Source organism: Prionailurus bengalensis, chromosome B4 (assembly GCF_016509475.1).
Source record: "Prionailurus bengalensis isolate Pbe53 chromosome B4, Fcat_Pben_1.1_paternal_pri, whole genome shotgun sequence".
Classification (NCBI taxonomy): domain Eukaryota; kingdom Metazoa; phylum Chordata; class Mammalia; order Carnivora; family Felidae; genus Prionailurus; species Prionailurus bengalensis.
This window is the reverse complement of record NC_057358.1, coordinates 31279613-31306821: the sequence shown is the minus strand read 5'-3', so window position 1 is coordinate 31306821 and position 27209 is coordinate 31279613. Positions and strand designations below refer to the sequence as shown.

Below are 27209 nucleotides of genomic sequence, written 5' to 3'. Positions count from 1 at the left end.
GGGCTTGAACTCATGAACTGGGAGATCATGACCTGAGCCAAAATCAAGAGTCAGACCGGGTGCCCCTACATACATATCTTTAGAGGAAATAATATTCACATTCAACACACATAAAGGATAATGTGTAATGAATTTGTCCTTTGAATTATCATTCGTTTTACTTTTCAAGCATCCATTTTCTAAACTTGCTGTCAATTTTGAGCTATTTGAATTATAATCTGAGAGATTTTCTTTCTTTCTTTCTTTCTTTCTTTCTTTCTTTCTTTCTTTCTTTCTTTCTTTCTTTCTTTCTTTCTTTCTTTCTTTCTTGTATGTGTACATCGGACTAAATGCTATCTTCTTTTCAGTTGTAAAATGACTTTCTGTATTTTCAGTATTCAGAAAGGATACTTGGAAGAAAGCATACTTGCTGATAAGTATTAACTTGATTTCTTTCTCTTGAGGCTATGAGAGCTCATCTATTGCTGGGCAATTTCAAGATATGATAAATCTTTACGAGTATGTGGTAGTTAGGTTTTCTGTGTAAATGCATGGAAGTAAAAGAGTTGACGATTCATAGTCTTGTGATCCATTGATCTCTAATGGCTAAAATAAGTTGATATACTTGTATAACTCATCTACAGAGCTAAGTGACTTCTATTCTTCCAATTTGGTAAGTAAAACAAACAATTTTACAATAATGTCACCAATCAGTTGAAATCTCTTATTTCTGAAGTAGGCAGTTTCATTCTGGTATGTTAGAATGATGCTGAACTCGCTCCTATGGATTCAAAACCAAGATGGGAGGTGAAGTCTTCCCAGTTAAAGTAGTCATTCCACTATAAAGTTTAGAGGCCAGGGAAGACAGATTTTGGTGTTGTAGAGACCTCAACCAGGTGAGAGCTTGGAGAGGACAAAGATTCTATGGGCTTTTAGATCTCTTAAAATTCCTCATACTTTGATTTGGAAATAAGATATAAAAGAAAAGAGAGTCTTGGCTTTTAAAAAAGTTCTTGGGAACATTGTCTCATTCCTGTTTCCCAACATTTTGTGGCTGACTGCCTTTTTCAACTCTTTTAGAGAACATTTTACTCATAATTAATATGGAAAGTATATTGCTACAAGATGTATTTTCATTTGAGATTTTACACGTGCTTAATATTTCATCTTGGGAAAGAGTATTTCAATCAGTGTGAATACTTAAATCACTTTGCCACCTCTCTGGTCACCCTTATTAAGTCATTGTCCCTGCAAATAAAGTCTAACTAGTATGTGGAGAGCATTTGATTCATTCCATCAAGAACAATGTAATGAGGCACTTATCAGAATCAGCCTACCATGAAGTTCAAGGATAAAGTCTATGCATTATTTCATTGTGTATTGGTTTTAAGCAATTATTCCTTTGCCCCAAATACTGAGAGCCGTTACTTTTCTAAGTGATCTGCTCCTTCCCCCCACCTCCAACCAAATAAAATTTGTATAAGTAGATAAAAACAAAGGTAGCATAAAAAAGCATATCTTAGCTAGTTCCATGAGACGTTCTTACCTATTAGGGAAAGGGGAAGAAAGTGATAAGAGAACACATTATATTAGCATCAGTATCTTTTAAATTTGTATTATTTTTAAGAGTTCTCTTTAAAAGAGACCTTGGAATGCTTCTGACACCCTGGGTTTATTTGTTTGATTTAGTTGCTTGGCATGTTTGTTATGTTTCCCATCCTCCTGATATGTACAAACTCTTGGAAGAGTTGCTGTCTTAATTATGTCTTTGTCACCTCCCTTTCTGTTCCATGAGAAGAGTTATAGGATCTTCTTTCCTCTAGCTTTAGAAAAATATATACATAAACATTTTTTTAGTATATTTTAAGATTCCCAAAACAGTGTTTTTCTTATAATACTACTACTTTCTCTTTGCATTTATAAAGTAATGAAAAATATAAAGAAGCAAGTAAGTAATTTGGAATTGTGTAGATGAGTAATATTGACAGTTCAGTGTATTAACTTGGAACTCTGGAGCATAGCTCCATATAGCTGGTGGCTGTCCTTATTACCAGTGGGGAATCATCCAATGAGTATAGTTTAATTTCCTGCCTTTTCCCCTAATTCTTCTTATATTGAGAGCATTTTCCCATGTCTCATAAATATAGATAGCTTGCATAATGTTCTTTTATATACTGATTTTTTTTCTTGTTGTTGGTGTTTATTCATTTTCTTTGGTGATTTTCCTACTGCTTGACTTTTATACTTTGCCAGGTTTTGTTTGTTTGTTTGTTTGTTTTCTCTAATAAGTAGCCTTTAGAAGTACCCTTCAGAAAAGATCCTTATATATTAATTTATGTTAACATCTCTGATGATTTTCTTAGAACAGATTCCTGAAGTAGGCTTATTTGACCAAGGAAATGAGTATTTTTAAAGCTACTGATATTCATTTCTCATTAGTTCATGACTAGTAAAGTGTCAAGTAGTTGTGTTTTATAAAGCACTGTGAGAAGTCCTAGATGGGATGAGCTATGGAATGAGGGAGAATATAAAAACAAAGAAGCAAGGGGGTACTGTTCCTGAGTTCTGGAACTTACTGTCTTAGTGTATAGCTTAATAATTCCCATTTGGCTGCACCTCATAATCACCTGTGAACTTCAGAAGGCAAAACACACTTATAGCCATGGGTGCCTTTGTCCATGTCAGGAGATTTGTGTGTTTATTTAAAGCTGCTTTGCTGGTTTTAGAGCACAGTCTTTTTTTTTTTTTTTTTTTTTTTTTAAGAACTTGAGTCTAGCTGAAAAGGAAAAGTGTCTTTATTTGCCTGTTAAGATAGGGTAAATAAGAGTATTATGGTTTTTGAGATGTCTTCTTTTTAGGCTCATTTTTCTATCATGGCAGAATAGAATCTCACACTTAGATTGCTCAAATTTATCATTTTCAAATGAAAATCAATTAAAATGAGTTTTGTAGAGTTTTAAATAAAAGTATTATAAGAACCTATTGAGATAGTGGATCCTGTCCTGTCATTGGCAAACTAGAATAGGAAATATTTTTTCTAAATAGAAGCTATGATACAATAATGTACCTGTCTATTGTTCCTTGGTATAATGTCCCCCTACCCCCAATCTTAGTAAAGTGCATTTGAATACATAGAGCCAGGACACCAAATTCCCAGTATCGTGTGAAGTCACCAATGCTAATTCAGTCACAAGGAATCTTCAGAAAATGCCTACTCCTTGTTTTATTCAGTCAGAAAACTTTGGTAATTGCCAGGCTGACAGTATATTAGCAATTAACATTGACTCCTATTTCATGGTAGTCTACCATAGCTGCTTCCCGGTCGTTCATTCATTCATTCTTTATAGAGTCATAGTCTACATTGACCTATTTGTGTGCTTTCTCATCCCCTTTTCAACCATTTGGCTTCTTGGTCTCTGCCTCTCCTTTATTCTTTCTAATGGGTAAGGCCAATCATATTGGTAAATTCGAATATACTATTTTATTTTCAGGCTAGTACACTTGACCTGTTGGCTATTGAAAAACGTTATCTATCTTTTGGTATTTATGATCCAACCATAGATGGTAGCTAGTTATAATAATCATCTAAAAACCTCAAAGGATGAGCTAAAATCATTCCTTGAAACCACATGTTTCCTCTGTGAGCGACCTATAGCTGTGTTTAATTTTCTGGGGCATTAGCTTCAAGGGGGATCCAGCTGAGACTTAGTTGTTAGACTATTTTGCTGCAACATTTGTATTTCCTGTTAAAGGCCTCTGAAACTATATATTTCACCTTTCTGTTTTGCAAATTAAAAGATCTTCATCTGACTACAGTACAGTTGTGTGCTTTTAGTAAGTGATGATTATAATCATTTCTACAGTAGGCCAGCTTTAACTGCCAAGCTCCCCTAGTCGGAGTTGTTAATAACCTAGTCTCATCTATTTCTGTGTCACATTTAGGGATATAATCTGTCTTCACTTGCTTTGTAAATTATAATTTGTATTCAAAGTTATACAAATCTAAGGTGCCACTGAGAAAAATTTTGAGCCTGACTGTGGTATTTTTAGAGTTCACAAACCACTTCAGAAATATAAACCAAAGTAATGTCCCCATCCTTATTAAACACCCTCAAAGTTACATAGAGTAGAGAGGGAAATGAGTATATTACTCTTGTTTTTCTTGAGTTGGGGGAGAGGACTAGGAAATTGCATTTTATATTGAACAAAAATTTGCGTGACTTTTATATACTTAAAAGTTTTTTGGCCTTATTTCATCCTTCTTATAATTTTTTAAATGTTTATTTTTGAGAGAGAGAAGGTGAGAGCCAGCAGGGGAGGGGCAGAGAAAGGGTGACAGAGACAGATGATCCAAAGTGGGCTCCAGACAGATAGCAGAGAGCATGATGTGGGGCTTGAACTCACCAACCCTGAGATCATGACCTCAGTCAAAGTCAGGCATTTAACAGACTGAGCCACCCAGACGCCTCTACCTTATTCATCTTTTTAACTTGGTTTCAATTCTTAATTTTTGATACTTCAGCTTACAAACCTAGTTCCTTCAAGTCACAAAGTTGGATGCAGTCACTTCATGTCCTGTTGTTAACAAGAAAAGTGTAAGATTGGAGTGCCCAGGACTGGGCACCTGCTGCTTGCCTTCTAGCTGCTTCAGCAACTTTGGCTTTAATTTGCATGTGTTCTCGGGGCATGCGTTCTGGCCTTCCTTTGGAGAAATGCATTTCAGGCAAAGGTTTTCACAGTGTGGAGGTAGAAGTGGTTTCCATCTTTCCCATCTCTAACCTATATCTATTTTTGAGGTTTTTGATCTTTACACATAATGATGGCCAAGGTATTTTGAGTACTTGCTTCTTGCCAGACACTGTGCTTGATGGGTCACATTATATCCTATTATCCCCCTCTCTAACATGTAAGTATTATTGGTGTTCCCATTTTACTGATGAAGAGATAAAACCTTTAAGAGTTTATTTAATTTTTTTTAACATTTATTTATTTTTGAGACAGAAGGAGACAGAGCGTGAGCAGGGGAGGGTCAGTGAGAGAGGGAGACACAGAATCCGAAATAGGCTCCAGGCTCCGAGCTGTCAGCACAGAGCCCGACGCGAGGCTCGAACTCACGGACCGTGAGATCATGACCTGAGCCGAAGTCAGACACCCAACTGACTGAGCCACCCAGGCACCCCAAAACCTTTAAGAGTTTAAATAGCTCACCTAATAGTTAAACCAACTGTTCAGTGATAAAGTTGTGATGTGAACCTAGATTTTCCAGTTTCAAATCCCATGATTTTGACAAGTATGCCACCCACATCCCAACGTATTTATAGATTTTATACATTCCCCAATGTTCATTTAGCTGAGTATTTTAAACTGTAAAATATTTCTTAATAACCTTTTCATTTTTATCTCCTCTAGATCTATTATGCAATGCATACATGAATATAAGAATAATGAGCATGTGTTTCTTATTATGGCTGGCATAATTTTTTAAAACCTATAAGTTTACATTATATCTTAACATCTTCGTCTTAAGTAAAAATATGCTAGCTTCATTAATATCTCTACTGATAATCTGATTCTATTAACTGATCTCCATTTGTGTCACTTTTTTTGAGGAATTTTGTGTGTTTATTTTCTGTAATCCTTATGATTGATATTACTATTGTTGTTACTGAGAATTTATATATGCAGCCCTCTTCTTGACATTTTATTGTGCATTGCTCAAAACAGCTAAATGACAGCAAAGTAAATAATATAGTTGGATTATAATCCAGAGACCAAAATAAATATACATAAGACTATACTGATACTAATACATGATTAAATGAAAAGTAAATGGGACAAAAGGGACAAAGTTTCTTACAGAAGAATTCTAAATAATATGTGTAATACTCCCTCTCCAGAAAGCTTAACTCCCCTGCTCATTTAAAAAAATTTTTTTTAGGGGCGCCTGGGTGGCTCAGTTGGTTAGGCGGCCGACTTCGGCTCAGGTCATGATCTCACGGTCCGTGAGTTCGAGCCCTGCGTCGGGCTCTGTGCTGACAGCTCAGAGCCTGCAGCCTGTTTCAGATTCTGTGTCTCCCTCTCTCTCTGACCCTTCCCCGTTCATGCTCTATCTCTCTCTGTCTCAAAGATAAATAAATGTTTAAAAAAAATTAAAAAAATTTTTTTTTAAAGTTTATTTTGGAGGGAGGGAGGGAGGGAGGGAGAGAGAGAGAGAGAGAGGGAGAGAGAGAGAGAAAGAGAAAATGTGAGTGGGAAGGGGCAGAGAGAGAAGGAGACACAGAATCTGAAGCAGGCTCCAGGCTCTGAGCTGTCAGCACAGAGCCTGACATGGGGCTCAAACCCATGAACTGTGAGATCATGACCTGAGCTGAAGTCAGATGTTCAACCGAGTGAGCCAACCAGGCGCCCCTTAACTCCTCTGCTCTGGAGGATAATATTTGTTTCCAAAGAAGAGGGGATTGAATATGTGGAAAATACTAACTTTAGAGTGCAGAAGTGGCAGATTCATCTTAACCAAGTGATCAAGGTTAACATCACTAATGATAAGTCATGATGATACCATAAACCCTTGAAATGGTATGATGGGATGGGCACATCATCTCAGTGGAGTTTTCCCCAAAACTCATAACTCCAGTGCAATCCTAAGAAATCTTCAGAAAAACCAAAACTGAGGAATATTCTATGAGGTACCTGACCAGTATTTTTCAAGAGTATTGTGGTCATAAATAACTAGGGAAGACTGAAATACTGTCTCAGATTAGAGGAGATTAAGGAGATATGAGGATTTGTAATATACTTTGGGATCCTGGCAGGAAATAAGGACATTAGTGACAAAAAAGTGGATGGATTGCAGATATATCTATAGTTTAGTTAATATTATTGTATCAATGTTGATTTCTTAGTTTGGACAAGTATATCAAGGTTATGTAAATTGTTAACATTGGCGGAAGTTGCATGAAGAGTACATAGGAACTGTGTGTACTTTTTTTTGCAACTTTTCAGTAAATCTAAATTTTTTCCAAGTTTTTTAAAACCCAGCTTTACAAGGTGAATTGCATCACCCACAGTTTCTGCTGCAAATCATAGATGAAAGTTAATGCGCAGGTGATTGGAATGTGCAGAACTAGGATTCAGCCACAGGTTTCCATGAGCCCTCAGGCACACCTGGTCATTCCCTGAAATGTATTTTTCCTCTTTGGAAATGAGTTATAATAAAAATTTATCAATTGATTTTATTAAGTACTGATTGATGGTTGCTACCCTTCCCCATGACAATTCTGAATTTGAGAAGCACTTACCAGTTTTAAACATGCTGCATTCTCATGGCTGGATACTCCCACTTTGTCCTTAAAGTTTTATTGAGACATCCTATTGCAACCACTGTTTTGTTGTCACGTTATTGAGATTAAGGTTTTTGGGGGAGGCAAAGGAGGGGAGTTTCAACAGGAATTACTCTAAAATTTCACAGAATCACATTTTCTTTTTTTTTGATTTTTTTTTAAATGTCCATCTGGTTTTGAGAGACAGACAGACAGACTGATAGACTGACAAAGCACGAGCGGGGGTGGGGGGGCAGAGAGAAAGGGAGACACAGAATCTGAAGCAGGTTCCAGGCTCTGAGCTGTCCACACAGAGCCCAACATGGGCTCGAACCCAAAAACCACAAGATCATGACCTGAGCCAAAGTTGGACACTTAACCAACTGAGCCACTCAGGTGCCCCTCACATTTTCTAAAGTTATGATTTGCAGTTATACTTTGGAGACAAAAATAGTTTGATTGACAATTAATATCTGGCTTAGAGAACATGCTTTTTCACTGATGGGAGTTGGACAGAAGGACTTAATTGTTTAGAAGTTTGAGCTATCAATTTCTTTATGCTAAATGCTTTTCATGAGGAGATGATTCTCCAGAAAAGTCATTATTATTGTATAAGAAACCTAAGTAGGATGGGATTATGATAAGTGAAACTAGTTTTTCTACATTTTCAAAAATGTCTCTGTGGAGATGATTTACCTGAGGAGACAATTTCACAATTAAGGGAAAACTTTAGGAAAGATTGTCGACTACACCTAGGGACTTGCACAGAAATTTACTCACTTGTTCGGCTAACCTACCCAGTTCATTGAAGTTATGATAATATAAGAAGTACTAATATTTACATTGGTAGACTAGTTATATATGGTGCAAGTATCTCGATTTTCAAATTTTAGTTATTTCTTTGAAATTAAGGTGAAAATCACTTAGGTAAATATAAAAGATTTATATCACACATTTAGATAATGTGTAAGACTGTAGATATTTTAGAATTGGACAACTACTGTAAGTATTTTACTCTCTCTCCTTCATACCCTGGCATCTGCTCCCTTCTTCTCTTAGTATTGTACAAATTGATCCTGATGCAAAATGCTATTGTTATTTATAATTTTAGTTTGGCGATATAAGTGTTTAAAGTTACATGTCTTTGAAAGAAAATGAAATCTGAATAGGTATTTTTTGCTGTCAAAATAAAAAAATATGTAGCACTTCCTAAAATGTTTTAAAATTGTTTTGGATTTAAATTTGTTTTTCAGAGTCAAACAGCATTAGTCAACTGTTGCTCTTCATTTTTATTGTAGTTTTGGAAAATGAGCCAGGCTCTTCAAAATGTTACCTGATCTGTAATATTTATATTTTATTTTGTTCTCATCCACTTGCCTTTGTTGAAAGAACAGTGTAAAAAATGGTGCTCTTGTTTTCTCTATTCCTTATACTTGCTGATTGTGGAATGCTTGTGGCCGTATGGCAATTAGGTGGCTGTGTTGGTTTTTAGGAAGTGTTGTGCACGAAATGAAATAGGAACTCCTGTTATTACTGCTTCCCTTTTTAGTTCTGTTCTTTAGTTCCTCAGAATTCATATGGAGATAATGTTTTCATATTTGAAAAAAGTTAAACTATCCTCTTAGGCTACCTTCTCCTTGTGCTTTTACAGATGTTTTCATCATATAAAGGAGATAATCCCAGTTATACCTGGAAAGAGATCATTTTAATTTAAAACCATTTTAAAGCAAACATTTTACTCTTGATTATTCCTAAGACTATGCAGTATTTATCAATGAGTCGACCATCTCCCATGTATATATAAGTTGTGATTCAAGATTATATAATGGTTTTGCCCCTAGTTTATATACAAGAACTCAGTAGCTGCTTTTCTGTTTGGATGGGATCCTTGTGTAGGAATGGCTAGATATCAGAAGTTACCATCATTACCCAGGCAAACTACAGTTCCCGGTTAGATCAAGAATGAAGGTTGGAAGTCTCATTACTCAGAAATTGGGCAGCAAAGTGGGTAGGTATAACCAAGGGAACTGGTTAGTCCTCCTCATCTCCACCAAGCATTTGTTGTAACTCCTCTCAACTTCTGTCTGCTTTTACTAGATAGTAAGAGGTTAAGCTGGATCTTCTCTGCGTTTTCCTTCCAGGTTTCAGATTCTGTATCTAAAGTTTTTCATAGCATTCTGAACTGTGGAAATAGATTAAAATAAAAACAATTGAAGAAATTGGTTCAAATAAACAGGCTGTAAGAGGCTGAGTTTTGCTGATCTTTTTCCTCTTAGATTTCCTTGTCGGCTTCATGAACAGATCTGGTGGCTTAAGAGCAATCTGTGCTCTCATGGTCACCCCTGGAGACATCATGGCTGCTGTAAAACCTGCATCTCTTTGACATATTTGGCCAACCCATTTTCATATCAGATCCATAGCCTAATGCAGATCCATGTTCTGGGGGCTATTTTTCTTATCTGATATTAAGACTGTTAATAAGGCACTGGCCATTTGCAGGTTGTGAAATAAAACTAAAACGTCATACCTGTGGTCTTGTCAACCTATCAACCTGAAGGATTTACTATGTGACAGGAAACTTATTTGCAAATTAATTGTAATTTTCAAATGTGTATTTTCTATATTGAGTTCCAAACATAAATTTTTTTCCCTAGCATATTGAGGATTTTTGAGTGTCCTACTGATCTAAATGTAATTCTATGATCTGGAAGCTATGTGTCAGAAATCCTGAAAAAGATATAAATTATAGTTCAGATTTTTCAAGTCAGAATGAGTTTTAAGATGTACCTTTAACATTTCAAAGAAAACTAATAAAATTTGATGTATATTATAGGAAATTTGATTTTGTACATTAATAAAAAGAAAATCTGCTTGGATAAATTATTTTCAATTTTTGTTACTAATTCCTGTTCAAAATTTAACTCAGCGTAGAAAGAAAATTAGAGATTTAAGATAAAAGATATATTACTTAATGAAATTGGAGACACAGAGATGCTCTAATAAATGTTTTGGCATTCAAAATCTCTACATTTTGATCTTTTCATTTTTAAATTTTTAAAAGTTGTAGTATAATCCAATGTTTCTTGTCACACATTGTACCACACTTTTGTAAATTAGTGTCAGTAATGATACTATCAGTAACGATATGTAGTCTACTAATAGAATTTTATTTTGACAAAAAATGTATGGATGTTTGAATTTCTTCTTTGTCTTATCATAGTTCTGTTTGGAATAGGAGCAAGTTTATAAACACATACTCTTTTTTTTTTTGTTCTCTTCCACTGCTATCATTAATGATTATGAATGTGGAAGTAAGCAATTATCCAAAAGGGAAGTAGGATGTATCTATGTACCAGTATTTATGCTTATTTATATATACAGGAATTAGAGGTAATATGGGTTTAGCTAATAGGGGATGAATTGCTTGACTTCAGTTCAACTACATTGGGGCATTCCGTGTAGGATATTGGTCACCATGGATTTCAAATAATGCCTTTTCAGTTCATTACACTTCAAAATAGCCATGTGTCTAGGGTAAGTGGTGATAATACTGTGTTTGGAATAAAATCTTATGTTCTTTATTTAAAAAAATTTTTTCCACAGGCATGTAGTTGGTTTAAATTGATAGGGACTGCCAAATTTTCTGCCTTCATCTACAGGTTGGTTATTGAATCTGTAAATTTTTGTGTGAGTCAATTTATTCCCATCCCCACATCTCTCTGTCTCTTTTCTCTCTTTCTCATTTATTATCTAGAGAATGATTTGAAGGTCAGAAAAGTACATTGAAAAAAATCCTATTTATAGACCATTTTATGGTTGTTATCTTCTGCTATGCTTTAGCCTTGGCATTGCTTCCAACGTTATGCTCTGGTGTAGCCATCAGGAGGCACACAAGGTAAACTCTCCCCAGAGACTGAGAATGGGTCTGCCACATTGAATCAACAATATGATTACTGATGATTTTAGCAAGCTTCATGTAATTAAAAAATCCTGTCATAATTACTAATTTCACTTGTCTCATAATTTCAGGTTAGACATCCTGAAAATGGTTTCTTTTATGTGTGTGTGTGTGTGTGTGTGTGTGTGTGTGTGTGTGTATCATTTCTTGGGAAAATGATAAAGCAGAAAATGGAATTCTCTTTGACCAGAATTACAGATTTGAAAAATAATTGTAAATTTAAAATCTGAAAACTGCATGGGACTGTTTGAATCCATAGGATGCATAGAAGGTACAAAAAAGAAATTTATATGCATTGAGTGTTTGGTATGTCAATATATGACACAATTCCTAATGATTTTTAAAAAGGTATTTGGAGTTTTTTCATTGAAACAAAGTGGAACTGTAGTTGGGTTTCTTTTGCTAACATAGAAATATCTGTTCCTTCTATAATGTTCATGAAATATTCCCATATTTCTGCAACATGGGATGTAGGCTTGCCAAGGAATCTGACCATCAGCTAAGTGGCTGTTTCTGAGAGATAAAGCCTTGGAGTTGGAGCTTAGTATGCCAGGAATAAGCTTCTACCCCCAAGGCATTGGGTGGTCCTGTGTGGTTTCTCTTTATTGAATTGTAATTGGCTTGGGGAGGGGTGCTGGGGGAGAGAGGACAGTTACTTTCTCTGCCCTGGAAGAGATTTACTGCATAACCAGGGTACTGCTACCAGGGAGTAACAAATTAATATGCATTTCTCAGCCTGGGTGGCTTTTTGACACCTGATGATATGGCAGTACATTTAGATGATAAGGAAAATCCCTGATCACAGTAGGAACATCTGTTTTTTTCTGGCAAGAGGGAAAGCAAAGCTGAGAGGCTGTTTGGGACAGCCTCATAAGTGGAGGATTAAAATTGTAATTAAAAGGGAGAGTAATTCCTTATGGTATTTTTCTTGTAAAAATTTTAGATAAGGTAGTAGTGGCTTTACTATAATAGGTTATTTCTTGTCATTAGCAAATTTAATAATCGTTAGGATTTTGTATGTTGGTCCTACTGATAGATTTTTGTAAGTCTGAAGAGAAGGATTTCTGTTTTTTGCTTTGAAGTTCACCAATGTATGGAATGGAGGCATTAATTTTTTTTTTTTGAGGCACTAATTTGATCATAGAATGAAATAGATTTAAAGTCACATTCTCCAAGTTTTTATAAATACAGCTCTAACTTGTTGCAAAAATATTAATGGCAAAAATTTTGTTGGTTTGGTTTTCCCTTTAGGTTGGAAAATGTAGATTTTACAAATACACTTAACTTGAAAATGTTGACTTTTTTGTAACTGACTAGAGTCTGATCCATGAAGCATATAGATAATCTTGCATAGACATAGTTCAGGCTACCAGGTTTTTAAAATCATTTACACTGAAATAAGTGTTTTTAAGCTGAAAATAGTATGCACTGTGTACATTTCAATGGAAATCATGAATATCCAAGCATATATCGTTAAGGAGAAATTATATTGTGTGTTATGATGTTTACTAGCACAATCACATTGTAAATACAGAATCACAACTTTGTAGGACTATAATCTTTGTATGAACCGGATCCAAAGTTCTGGATTGTGAGGAGAACATGTGTGAAATGCTGGTAGTACCTGCATGATACTATCAACAAAGTAAAATATATATTACATAGTGATTAATATATTTTAAAAACTCTTCAGTTTCTTGATCATGACTAAGGTTACTTCAACTGGACTTTTTCATACATTACAAATTAATGTCTGAATTCATTATTGACATTACCATAACAATATTGAATTAGAAAAACTTTTTTATTATGAGAGGTTAGTATCAAGTTTGTTTTTCTTATCCATTAACTACTCAAAGTTGATTTTATGAATATAAAACTGTGGAATTTTTCAGATGGAGTTCAAAAGGACAGATTTTTCTTTTTTTAATCTTTAGCCCTTATCTCCCTTAATAAGATTACCTTGTGGTGGCCTGCTATATGAATTACATGTCATAATTGATGTAAAAGGAGAAATGTCACACTGCTTTTTAGATGCAGTTGGAAGTAATCATATTATCCACAGATATTGTATATTGTAGGTGTGACATTAAATTGAAATAGACCTATAACAGTGGTATATATCTTGTAGTGTAAACCTAAAAGTACAATTATTATATTTCAGTGAAAATGATGCCTTTTGAAAGCATGCCCTTATCAGTTTCTAAAACAACTTGTAGACATGTTCTTTGAAAAGTCTGGGATTCTGAACCATGTGAAAATAGGACATACAACAAATATCCAAGAAAAAGCCTTCCATGTTGGTACAGGCTACTGAGCTAAGTGCTTGAGTTTAAAGGTGAATGGTGATCTTCTGTCTAGGTTTCACTGTAATAGTGGAAATAACAATTCTAAAAATTAACTAAATTATAAGTTAGAACTATAATTAGAAGTAAAATTAGAATGTAGTGGTAACAAAAAGCATGACATTATGAGTTCTATTGAGAGAGAGTCAGGGAATGCTTCTTAGAGAAAGTAGCAGTTGCATTGGGTGTTAAACACTGATAATTTCACAGAAGAAATGTTATGGGAAGCTAGGTTCAGAAAGATCATAAGTGAAGGTGAGGAGGCCTGTGGCACAGCAAGTGTGATTGTGTGAAAGTTCCTCTGGTCTACCTGTAGTGTCTGTCCGTGTGTGATGTGTTGCAACACACATTTTAGAAACATCCTCTGTGGGAAGTGTAGAGAACATTGTTGGAGAGGCTAAGGCTGGGACCAGCCTCCAGTTACAAGGCTGCTGTACTCATTTCAGATGAGAGACAAATCGAAAGAGGTGAAGAGCATGATGAATATTTTTCAGAAGAGTGCCAGAATCAAGAGAGGAAGCGAGTTTCATTTTGGATCTATTGATTTGGAGGCATCTTTGGGATGGTCTATTGGAAATTTAGATCATGAATTCAGGAAAAAGTTTAGTGTTGGTGACCCATGCCTAGAAGTTGTCGGGAGGGACGTTTAGAAATTAGGCACTTTTTGAGCTGGGCTAAGGAGGGAGTTGTAAGCAGACCATAGGTAGAGTCAATAAGGGCCATTTCAGTAAAGAAGAATAATGATGCAGATTCAAAAGGAATCAAAAGGAAGTTCCCAGTCACACACAGGCTTCTGGACACCAAAAAAGTGAGGATTTTGCATCATCCGGTCTCTTCATTTTAAAGATCTATTTTTCCCTTTGCAAGTGGTATTTTGTCACTATGCAAACTTGCAGCTCACTATCAACTCTTCACCTAACAGGTTTTAGCATCCATTGATTAATAACTTATTTCATTAGAGGCTGAATGCGGTGATTTTTCTAATTGTATTCATTATTCGGTTTCCATTATTTGGCATTCTTCTGAAATGACAAGCTTCCCCTCATCGACTGGCACTGTTGCTTTCTCCGAAATATAGTTCCTACTGAAAAGGCAGAATAGATTTTTAACGCTTTCTATTTAATTATTCATTTTCAAAGTAAAGGGTTGGTGTAATAATCATCTCTAATGGTGGAAAATGAATAGAGAAGCCAGGTCTTTAGTCTATGGTAGCAGCCCCAAGATCCTTGATATCAAAATTTTATTTGTGTTTCTCCAGACTCTTAATCCTTCTTCACTTTGCGGACATCTACGATTCTGTCATTGGTAAATTTACCCTCTCTGACTTACTTGAATTTCTTATAAGTCAGATAATTTTGCTTTGTTCTGAAACTATCATGCCCAAGTTTTAAGGCAGGGATCTTAGTATTTGGAGATACAGTGAGCTTTGGTTTCTTTAGTTGCTTTTTTCTTTTCTTTAGATTTTGTCTGTGTCCTCCACTTATTTTACCATTTCCATGTTCCTGTAAATAGGGTGAGTCCCTAATTCCTGGCGGCGGAGCAAGATCCTAATCTCGCAGCATTCTGTGTGTGTGTGTGTGTGTGTGTGTGTGTGTGTGTGTGCGCGCGCGCGTTTGCTTGCAGTTCTATGCTCCATTACCACTTTCTTGAACTGCTGTAACCAGACCTGTACAGTTTTTCTAGTAAAAATTAGTTGCCCTTAATGTTCAATGCTATCAAGTTTTTAGTTTATTTTTTGTAGGTTAATTAATAAGAAAGACTTATAAAGTTTCATACTGAAGTTTATACTGGTTAATATTTATAGGTTTAAAAAGATTTTTCGTATGCCGTAGTATTGGCATAGGTCCAACACCATCAATTCATTTTTAAGCTTTGTTCTCTGATGGAATTTATGAAGGAGCAGAGAACACCGTCTTGGTCTCTGGCTAAGGTCTATACAATGCCAACCTATTGTATTACACTTTTTTGTTTCTATGGATTCACTGCTCATAGGGCTTAAGTAATGAAGGATAAGAATCAGTCATGTGTATAATGTATACAGCCATATTACCCTTAGCAAAGTTATTAAGGAGGATATTTTGGTACTTCTCGTAAAGTGGGATACTGCTGTAAGTAGGTCAAAGTGAGGTTAAGATTTAAATTTGTTCTTGTAGGAGATATTTAGATTTAATCGTTGAACTAAAAGTTTGACTTATCTGACTTATCCTTGCCTTCTCATTTCTTTTTAGAACATTGAAATTAAGTTTTGCAGTCCAAAAGCCAAAGCAAATTGTTATAAGTTATTGTTTCAAAGAACAAAAATTAAACAGCATTTGGTTGCTTTGGGACTATTAAATATTTATCAACTAACTAGGTTTTTATGTAAAGACCTCACTTGCCATATGCATGTTAGGGTAAACTATTATGTATCTATTATGTACCATGTATTGAGATAAATTGTTTTCTTTATATTTAAATTAATGCTTACAACTAGCTTGCGAAGTAGGTAACAGAAGAGTCCAGAGAATCTTAAGTCTTGTGCCCAAAGTCACACAACTACAAGGATCTAAATAAGGAGCAAATTCATTAGTCTTTCTTATTTTAAACATTTTTGGTGAATTATAGATAGTATCTCCCAATATTATTGTAAGATTAGAAAGAAGACAAAAGGAAAATTCCATGATTGAGAGATCATAAGAATCTTCGAGAGAAATACTTTTCATTTTCTGGTGCATGTAATTGGTTGGCCTGGGGAGATTGATTTGGGAGGGAGTACAAGGTCTATTGTTTTGTTTATTGTGTGCATATGTGTGTGGCTTCCTTCCCTGCTATAGTCATTAGACTCCCTCATCCTAGACATATGACTATATTCATGAGGTCTAATCTGAGTGAAATGTCCTCAGTCAACTATTTTGTATAGACTCAGAAAAAATATTTTAAATATGCAGAATCAGTTTTCTGCTACTTTTGAAAAACCCAAGTACATCATTAATTTGCAAGGTCTGGTTTTTTACAAGACACCTTTTTGTTTCTTTTTGAATAGAAAGATGAAAACTACAGAAGCCTTCCACGGGATACTAGTAACTGGTCACACCAATTTCAGAGAGACAATGCTCGGTCATCTCTGAGTGCCAGTCACCCAATGGTGGACAAGTGGCTGGAGAAGCAAGAACAGGTAACATAAATTAATCCTTCTATGTGTGTCATAGACCTAACTTCTGGCCCATACTCCAAAAGATGTTTCCCTGCATCACAATGATGATTAAAGGTAAATTGTTCTAATAAACTTTAGTTAAATTCCAGGCTGTATGTCAGAGTTTGTCTAACATAATTGTAGACTATTTCTGTGGTGGTCCCCAGTCAAAGATTTCTCATAAGTGGTTACAAATATTTGCCATAGATTCTGGAGTATCCTGATTTCAGAGTTTGTTATGTTGTTGAGACACAGACATTTGGCAGTGAACAGTACAGTTTATGAGTTGACTTTCAAGACCACTTATAGGTTCTTCTGTTTATTTGATAGGCAATAAGTCAAAGGACCTGAGGAGGCAAATTAAAATGTTCTGTTTTACCTGACTTCACTTTAGAAGAGAAATATGCTATAGTGGCATTTCAGAATTTAGATTATTTTGTAAGGTTCAGGGACTTGACCCTTTCATAAATATCAATAAACTATTTTAGGTTTGTAAGGTTTTAGAGTTGCTCAGTTTACTCCACAGTATAGCCATCTATAGTTCCTGAAATCAGAATTGTTTACCACTCAATATAATAACTGATTCCTATCCTGGCAATAAACAATCACTGTTAAGACACTTCATATGAAGACTGAGAATTTATTCGGTAAGTTTTGAAGTATAAAACATAAATTTTATAGTGTTGTTGTATAAAGTCTTAATTCTTTATTGTTAGTCATAAGTGTTTTCTTGGAAATCCTAGTGTTTTCCTTGTAGTTTTAATAATTTTTTATGTTAAGAACACACTAACTGTGGTGCCTGGGTGTCTCAGTTGGTTAAGCATTCGACTCTTGATCAGCTCAGGTCTTGGTCTCAGGGTCATGAATTCAAGCCCCACATTGGTCTCCATGCTAGGTGTGGAAGCTACTTGAAAAATAACAACAAAACAAAAACATACTTATTTCGTTACTTTGTCACTTATTTTCTCTAAAAAGTTCATATAGATGGAAGACTAGGTGAGTGCTCAGAGAATGTTTTGTTTCAATAATTTCTAAAATTGTTAATAATTCTGTTGCCTAGATATTGGAATAGCTGTTTTTCAATTTAGATTAATGATGACATTGGAAAGAAATCTGTAATGTTTTATTTAATTCATCTTAGTGTATGTTTTAAGCCTCCTAAAATAATTTTGTGTGTGGGGCGGTGTGTTTGAATATGAAATAGTACAAAAGTCCAGTTTGCCTTTGAAACAATGGATGGTATCTCAAACGTGCTGATTTTTATCATACCGTAAATGTTAGAATATAAGCATTGTGTGATGGAAATAATTTTAAATAATTAAAAAACCACGGAAGCTCTACTTAGGAAAAACATTCTTTTCTTAAACAGATTTTTTTTTTTTAATTTTTTTTTCAACATTTATTTATTTTTGGGACAGAGAGAGACAGAGCATGAACGGGGGAGGGGCAGAGAGAGAGGGAGACACAGAATCGGAAACAGGCTCCAGGCTCCGAGCCATCAGCCCAGAGCCCGACGCGGGGCTCGAACTCACGGACCGCGAGATCGTGACCTGGCTGAAGTCGGACGCTTAACCGACTGCGCCACCCAGGCGCCCCTCTTAAACAGATTTTAAACTCATTGTTGTCATTATTACATTTTCTCTTTGAAGTAAATATTTTAAAGAATTAGATAGTTTAGCCTGGGCCTGGAATCAGACTCTCTGGTTACCAGCTATTTACCATAAATGACCTGGTATACTCATTTATTGAATGGGTTTAATCCTAGAACCTGCTATATCCACTGATGTTATACCTGCCAAGGGGTTAGAATCATATCTGCTTGGTAGCCATAAACACTGGGTGTTAATACACTTGGTAGAGAAAAAAATTGGCTGCCAAGAACAGAAAGTCTCGATTGTATAAGAAGAAGATACTCATTTTTCATTTAATAAGAAATCTGGAGGAAAGGCCAGTTGGGGATTCAGGGGAACCTCATTGGGGATCCAGATTCTCCATTTTCTGGGAGCACTACACAGTGCCTCCTTGGCTGTCTGCTCCAGTGTGTCCTTTCCTGTAGAGCCTCAGCCAGCACATGCTTGCACGGAAGAAGAGGAACAGTTCCTTTTTATTCTGCATGGCTCTTTTTGAAAGCAAATACACCTTTCCCACAAGCCCCTCCCCCCACCCAAACAGATACCTTTCATGTTTTGTTGTCTAGCCTTGTATGAATTGCTTGTCTATTTCTAAATTGAAGGGAGTTGTTGGTTTAGACTAGGTGAGCTTGATCTGGAGCTGGGGGTGTGGGTATGGTGGTTTGTCTTCCTGAAACGCAGTTGCTGATCACTGAATATAGTCAGGGTCCCATTAAAGCAAGAAAGGACATATAGTTAGCTAAATGTGCTAAATATGACTATTTTTATTACAGGATTAGGAGAAAAAAATGGCAGTCCAGAGTTTCTAAAGTATGATATATTTAATTATATTCTAATAATGTAACTTTTACCATTGTGGTTGTAGACCTGTTTTTAAGGAAGTAGTATAGCTTTTCTTTGTAATTTTGGTATAAAATAGTTTCTTTTTACGCAAAATAGTTGCATTGAGGAGCCACAGAGTTTTTTTCTCGAAAGACCAAGGCTTGATTTTCTTCTGTTGAAGTTACTTGAAGCAGTTTTTCCACAATAAGCAGGTTTTTTAAAAATTGAGTACTTCCTTAGTCTATGTAGTTTAACGTAAATGATATTAGCTAATTGATGCCTGAGCCTGAAAACATCATCTTCCTTGGCTTACATTTAAAAAATGATGATCCATTCACTAAATTTGGCCATTTTACATCAGCAGCAAAATTAATTAGACTGAAATCTATTTTAACTGGATAAGAACAGCAAAGACAACACAAAATGCATATTAAAAGTTTTCTTAAAAGTAAGTACTATTGTGTGGGCAGGAGAGGACTAATAGGTTATGCTGGACACACTGTAAATCTAGTCCAGATAGTCTCACTTAATTGTGAATTTATTTTTTTAACAGTTCCACATGAGTCGTCTGACTTTAATGGCCTGATGTCTCTTCTGTGGCTTGTTTTCTCCTTAGTTTTTGCCATTAAAAATATAATAACAGACAAGCATTACACAGATAAAAGAATGTTTTATATGGTAAAACACACAAATCAACCCCCTGCCTTTACCGTTTGGGATCACCGGGGTGGAAATATCTACCATGAATTATGCCATCTGGACTGAGAGGTGAACAGAGTTCTAGATTTTATATGCCTTCAGTGGTTTTGTTTTTGCTCTATTTCCTCCTAGATTGCTCATCTCTCATTATCTCTGCTTTTTGAAGGCAATTATGACCACGTCCGTTTTGCCAGTGGGAATAAACTGTAGACATGAAAAGCACAAGGGAGTGTTTTAAAATGCTGAGCTAGTAGGCACCTCTGGAAGCTGTGTCTTTCTTTTTGTGAGATTGATCCTATATAAAGGGATATTGAATCTTTCACTCTCTTAGAATATTTGTAAGTTACACTCATATAATCAAAGGTAGGGTGTGCATCTTATTAGAACTCTGCACCAGGAAGCACCTGGAGTCAAGCTTAGCATGATTTCCAGAAACAAGTCCTGCTTTTCAGTGACTAATTGAGAATAGCCTGTACTTGAATCAGGTTCCTCTCAGAAGGTGTATCTCAGACTATGTATCTTTCAAAGAGCATCATTTTCTTATAGAATCTTGGGACTTACTTTTTCTGAAATCTCAGAAGAGGCACAAAGGATTTCAACACTAAATGGGTTGTTGTTGTATTGCCTTGAAAAAACTTTTCATGCTTCTGAAATTTTGACTCTGAGACCCAAGGAACAACAACAAAAAAATCAACAAAAGCCTTAGTTTTGATGTTTGGCTATGCTTGAAGAATCTGAATTCCTTTTAATCATTACCATTTCCTTGACTCTTTGTAAGTATATTTTAATATTGGCAGATAATAGATCATAAGCTGACTTTGTTCTTCTATCCCTACAGTTTATTGCAACTAATAAATTCCACAAAAGAGGAGGCAGGAACTTTACAATACGTTATTGGAAGAATTTAAGGCCTGAAAGTAGAGGGACCTAAGGGAAATTTAACCTAATTGGGAGCCTGCCATTTTCACTACCCTGACTTGGTGAACAGGCCTGAAGCCAATTAACAGAAATAGCAAGGAGGTGCAAGGCACATTCCAGCCGCCACTTAAGCTCTGTTGTAAGGGAATGGCTGCCCTGACCTTTAGAGAAAAGTCCGTGTTTTAGGGTTTTTTCCATCAAGCAAAAACTTTGTCTAATTGGCATATTATACCAGAGGAGGCAAACTGTGAGGAAAACTACCTTAAATGCTTGGTGATGACATAGTTCACGTGTGACAATGACTGTGCTCCACCTTCTCCTTTGTACCCTGGTCTCCCTGTCCCCATCCTTCCGTGTTGTCTCAGAATCTCAAAGCCATCAGTTTAAGGAAAACTGACAGTGCCTTTTCTTCTCATATTATGCACTTTTGTCACCATCTACAGCCATGATGCTTTCATTTCAGGTTTTTTCATGAGGAACAGAACATCCCTGACTTTTGATATTTATTCCTTCTGACACGAAGGTGACTCATGTAGGGATGGTGTCTGTTTTTACATTGGTCTGAGTTGAGTCCTAGATATGAGAAATAGAAAATATCTGAATGTTAAATAGAAAACATATTTTTTCCTATTTTTAAATTTTATTTATTTTTTTAATTGAGTAAGTTTGGTATCCAATGTAGGGCATGAACTCATGACCCTGAGGTCAAGAGTCACATGTTCTACTGAGCCAGCCTGGCACTTCTAAATAGAAAACATATTTAAATAAAATAATGCTTGAGAAGAAATTCCTTTTGTCTTATTTTTAAAAAAGAATAGTTCAGCATTGCTTATTCTGATACTTTTTAAACTTTTGAAAAAATTTGCTCTTTATAACTATTCACATGATACAGAATGAATGCATTTGCAAGTCATGGAAAAGGTAAGTTTCTAGGAACGTGTTTCATTTTTGCTTTTTATTATAATTTATGATTAAGGCCAAATTTTTGAAGATCTAGGCCAATAATAAATTTTAAAACTTCGAGCCTATTTTGCATGTGAGTGGACATACAGTAGTGAAGAAACATTTTAAGCTTATCCAGATTTTACACAAGAGTGGGTGGTTTAAAAAAAATGAGTAAGCTTGTCAATAAGTAATTGTGGTACTAGGTGTTGTTTATGTTACCTTGGAGTGATAAGATGATGGGTGTCTGGGATGATCAGGTTGTGGGTCCTGCTTCCATACCTCTCATCGAAGTTAGTTTTTCCTCTGATTTGCCTGCATAAGGGAAGATCCTTTTCCAAGTGCTTAATAGCCTTTTCTAAATGGAAACAAACAAACAAACTCATTTCACTGACACCTTAGAACCATCCAGATGACATAAGTAGTCAGTTTCCAAATGTGAAATGATCATCCTTTTTTTTTTTTTTTTTTTTTTTTTTTACAAAATTCGGAGATGGCTTCCTTTGAAATCTGATTACAACAGCTGCAAACCAGTCAGTGAACTGGCCACGGGGTCATCTTGTTAAAACATGGAAGAGCTCTAGAAATTCTAATGGGGGCACATGCAGGGTCTCCTGGCATCTGCCTCCTCATGGGACCTAAGGTTAGGTTCTGGTGCTGCCTAGAACCCAGGTCCTGGAGTGTGTGTGTGTGTGTGTGTGTGTGTGTGTGTGTGTGTGTGTGTGTGTTTATTTAATTCTTTAGCCCATAAACACTGAGAAACCAAGTGACTGCTAGGGTTATCTGGATAAAGATAATCAAAGCCCTCTGCCTTCAAATTCTAAAATTCTATAGTTCTTTATTAAAAGGAAGGGAATTTATTTATATTATTTCCTAATTGACAAACTTCTGCAGAACTTGGGCAGAAGCATAATTGTGTTTACCTCAACAACAGCAAATGTAGAAACTAAAAACATCAAGATTGCTTTAAAATTAAAGTTTCATTATAAAATGCCAGAAATTTTCCTTATAGCAGAAACCTGTCATATTCACAATAATGTTAAAAATAAAACCAAAACAACCTTGGAAAAAAGTTTTCATGTCACCTGGCTATATTAATGCCAAAAGATTTTGTTGTGCTTTAATAATAAGCTGTTTATTATAATACATATCTTAAAATTATTTGTGTTTTAAAACATGATGGAAGCATCCTGCATGTATGTGATGTTTTATTTTCCATCAGCCCTTCATAATGTCTAGCTTTATTATCAAAGAACTGTGAATAGGAATTATCGAGTAGAAGAACAGGACTAGAGCACAGGGACCCTGATAGACATTCTTCTGAGAAGGACACATTAATTTCCTGAGGAGCCTTGTCACCCACAATCGGGACCACTTTGGATGCTCTTTTCTTGTCCAAGTGATAAGTAGCATTTTACCTTTAGATATATTTAGTGGCAAAAAGACACCATGAGCTTGCAGAGCATGTATTCAGGACAGGAAACCTGCCCCTCCCGTGAGTGGGTCCTCTTGTCTGACCCATAACTTACCAGTGGTGTGGCCTTAGGTTGTATGATCTCAGCAAACTTCATTTTCAATGTGTGCAAAATGGAGAAAATGGTACCCATTTGGCAGATAACTGGCTCTGTGTATGAAGACTAAGTGACATGGAACATGTAAAATGGAGATCCAGTTTCTGGTGTATCGTAGGCACTTGTTAGATGTTACTTTCCCCCATCTTTATTTTAGGTAAGAATAGACTTACTGGTTACACCTCAATAATTCTCTCTAGTATGGAGTGACCATTTTTTCCTTGCATTTTCTCCTTGCATATTGGAAGTGCCCTTTGGTATGGTGGGCTGGTTCATTTTCGTCCCTCGTGTATTTCTAATGCTCCCATCAGCCTTTTAGAACTGAATTCTTGCTTCTATGGCATCTTATCAGAATGAAAATAAAATTTAATCTTTTTAAATCATCTCTGGTTCTTTTCGGAAGAACATAATCTGACACAAAAATGACATTAGCGCTAATCTCTGTGTCTGTGTCCATTTTTTTTATTCCCTTTTGCTTTTGGCAAGCACGTGTGGTTTAAATACAATTAAATCCAAGAATACCATTTAAGAATGCTAAGTGTCTTACAAGGGCTTCTGCTTGGCCACTTGCTAAGCATCTCCGTCCCTCTGTCGTGTGAATGGAGTCAGGAAGGCACTGTTTGACTCACTGGCTTTTGGAATGTGTTGTGCAGTTTAGAGGGTCCTCATCAATTCTCCTGTCCCTTTATGCCAGGCCCTATTTATTGCTTGTTTGGCCTATGGAGCTAAAAGCCTTCAAGCAGCAGGGAAGTGAGACAGAAATTCTACCCAGTGAAACATCTTTGGTGGTAGGTGGATTAACCTTCATGGGGAATCTGCTGGTAGCTGATGATTTTCTTGCCTGTGAATACAGCTGCCAGGACCAGATGTTTAGAGCATGCACTCTGGATAAAGATACATTTTCATTTTTAGCTATGACACTCAGGTGCCTTTTCATGTTTTCATCACAGGTGGTCTGAAAGAATTTTGTTGTGAGCTATGTGATTCAGTATGACGATGGAAAGAATGCATGCTTTATACTCTGATGCACTTTATTCCCACAAATCTGTATGTCATTTGCTTTTGAAAATTTGGTCTTTATTTCTGTGTTCAGTGAACAGTGGAACTTCTATTCTTTCAAAAATACTGGTTAAGAAATTACGTTAACATTTTCAGTTTACAGTATGTTGTTTTCACTACCTGTTTCCTAAAGCCTGCCTATACAAATGGCATCACTCATAAGCCGTGTTTAATTTTGGACTGTTATGATCTAGGTAGGGATTTTTTTTTTCTTTAATCAGTCCTTCAGAATGGTTCTGAGATGGTCCTGAAAAATTGCTATTTTAAGTGCTAAACCATTTTGCCCAATGGTTTTATGTTCTTAGTCCCCCCACTGAGGTCTGGTAATATGTGCCCCATAGTATTTTCTTTGGGTCTGTGTACCTGTGATCCATTTTTTCCTCTGCTTTGTGGCTGAAAGAAGACTGTTGTGAGTTTTCTTTAATATCCAACAAATTCTAAGGAAATTAAAGCACTGAAAAGAAACACGTTTTCACAACATACCCCTGATTGTATGGGAGGGGGGTTTAGGGTGGCCTTTTGGGTTTCATCACATTAAAAACATACAGCTTTTGAAATATTTTTATTTTTGATAAATCAAACTTCATAAGATTGGAAAACTGAGGAATTTTTCTTTTTGTACAAATACCATAGTTCTAGATTGTAAGATAAAATTGCAAAGTCAATATCAATTGGAATCAAGTTAAACCCTTTGCAGAAGCATAATGTCTCTTCCTACCTTTGGTCATCTCTTTAATTCTCTGAAGTAATTCATTAACCGGCCCTCCTATGATTTAGTGTCACATGCCCCTGGGAAAATAGAAGCAGTATTACTCACATCCCCACTACCTTTTAGAAATCTCCCTCCTCGTGCCTGGGAGGAGGTTCCCAGGCCTCTCAAAGGCTGCCCGTTTTCACCTGTCCTCTGTCTGTTGTCTCTTCTCAGTCTTAGGACTTTGCTATTTTATTCAACTCCTCTTTATGCAGTCATGACTGTGCTTCATCTTTCCCATTAGCAAATATATGCTCAGTTCACACGCCTCTTCCCCACAGGCCTCTCTGGCTTGCTGTCACCTCTGGCTTACTGGCCCTCCTAATTCACAGATTTGGTTCCTTCTCATCTTTCATGTGTCAGGTCACCCTAGTCCCCATCTTTGAAAGAGAGTGACATGCCTGCTGCCTTCATTATTGTTTTCTCTCTCACTATTCTTTAGAATGTTTATGACTGTTTCCATGCACCAAAATGGCACAGGCATTGTCTTGTTTACTTTTGTTTGGAGCTCTTAGTAAGCCTTAATGCACATTTGGGTGAATAAGTGTTGCAATAAATTGCAAATAAAAAGTTTATAATGGCCTTACCTTTTCTGATACCCTGTATTATGGATAGATTCGTTGTTAGGTGGTCTAGGTTTGATAATGTCATTTGATACAGTATTGTGATTTTCATTAATTATGAGCTAAAAATTGCAGATTATAAGTAAATTGAAGAAAACCTGCTAAATATTAAGACATATACATATGTAAACCTTATAAGAACAGTCAGATTTTTGAGTCATTGTTTGATTTCATCATTGCTTGTCACTTAGCATCGACCCATGGCAAAAAGACTAGAAAATTCTTTCAGACTGAAGGACTAAGAAATGGGGGGGGGGGGTGAAGTTTGAAGCTCAGTCAAGCAATGTTCCTACTTCAGAGAACTTGATAATATGATGGAGAGCACAGCCTTCCTTATCCCCAATTTATTTAATCACTTCTGATCTTTCTCTGAGAATGTCTTGTAATTGAACATGGATTTAAGTGGTAAAAGGTGAGCACTATCAGGCTGTTACCAACAGGCTGTCTGTGTCTTAATGATTTCTGCTGAATTAGATTTGAGTACAGCAGCCCTGGGTAGACACCTGAGTGTCTTAAGGCTCTCTAGACGAGGTGGTGGTAGTAGAGGGTAAGAGCCACCGTGCCTTCAGTGAGCCTTAGTGAGACACAGGAAAGAAAAGGCCTCCCAGAATGCTGTTATGGGCCTGACATAGCCGTCAATTCTATTAGTTCCAAAAATATCGAATTATCAGAAAATATTAAATTACTCTTTGTGTTCATAACTGAAGTGACAAATTTTCCACTTAATTAGGAAAACAATATTTGAACAAACCATTTGATTATATTTAATAGTTTATAAGCAGTTGAGTTGAAAGTAATAAGTTAATATTCTCTTCTGAATGTGTTTATTTCATTTGTTTGAGAGCTGTTTTTTTTTTGCTCTTTCAAATTTTTTTTAGAGAGTTCGAGGTTTTTCATTTTCATTAGAATGAATGTGAGTTATACCATTATTCTAGGACCCCTAGCTGGCAAAACTTGATTTTCTTTTAGAGATAAATTTACTTATTCTAGGAAAAATGGAGTTTTTTTCTCACATGTATATAAAATATGGATATGATAAATTCTGATCTACCATTAGCCTCTTGTACCTAGTCTGTAGCTTTTTGATATTATTTTTCTCATTCACTTCTCATACTAAAACTTCTCTTTTAATGAACATTGGATAGAATTAGATATTTGAAATGAAATTGAATTTTAGAAATTAGTTTCAAAGACAGAAGAAATATCCTTTGTTTCTGATGGAATTACACAAAAAGTTTTTTAGTTAAAGGACTTCATCCTGATAGGAAGACAACCCTACACAGGCTTGTAGAGAATTTAATTGGTTTTAAGTTGATGGTGATAGCTGTCCTTGCTCATTCCTATCCTCAGGGCTCATTAGATATCTAAATGAGATGAGCATTTAGAATTAGAGGGTCTTCCCTGTTACTTTGGAAGACAG

The 27209-nt window shown here is 35.9% G+C and overlaps 1 protein-coding gene across 21 annotated transcripts in view; it reads left to right on the top strand.

Annotated features, from left to right (window-relative positions):
* PARD3 (par-3 family cell polarity regulator) overlaps nucleotides 1-27209 on the top strand; it is a 674219-nt gene that overhangs the window by 315353 nt on the left and 331657 nt on the right. For all 21 annotated transcript variants that reach the window (XM_043563582.1, XM_043563576.1, XM_043563584.1 and 18 more), the window contains one exon: nucleotides 16624-16755. In XM_043563582.1, the coding sequence (XP_043419517.1) occupies nucleotides 16624-16755 (132 nt within the window). The remainder of the gene's footprint in view (nucleotides 1-16623; nucleotides 16756-27209) is intronic.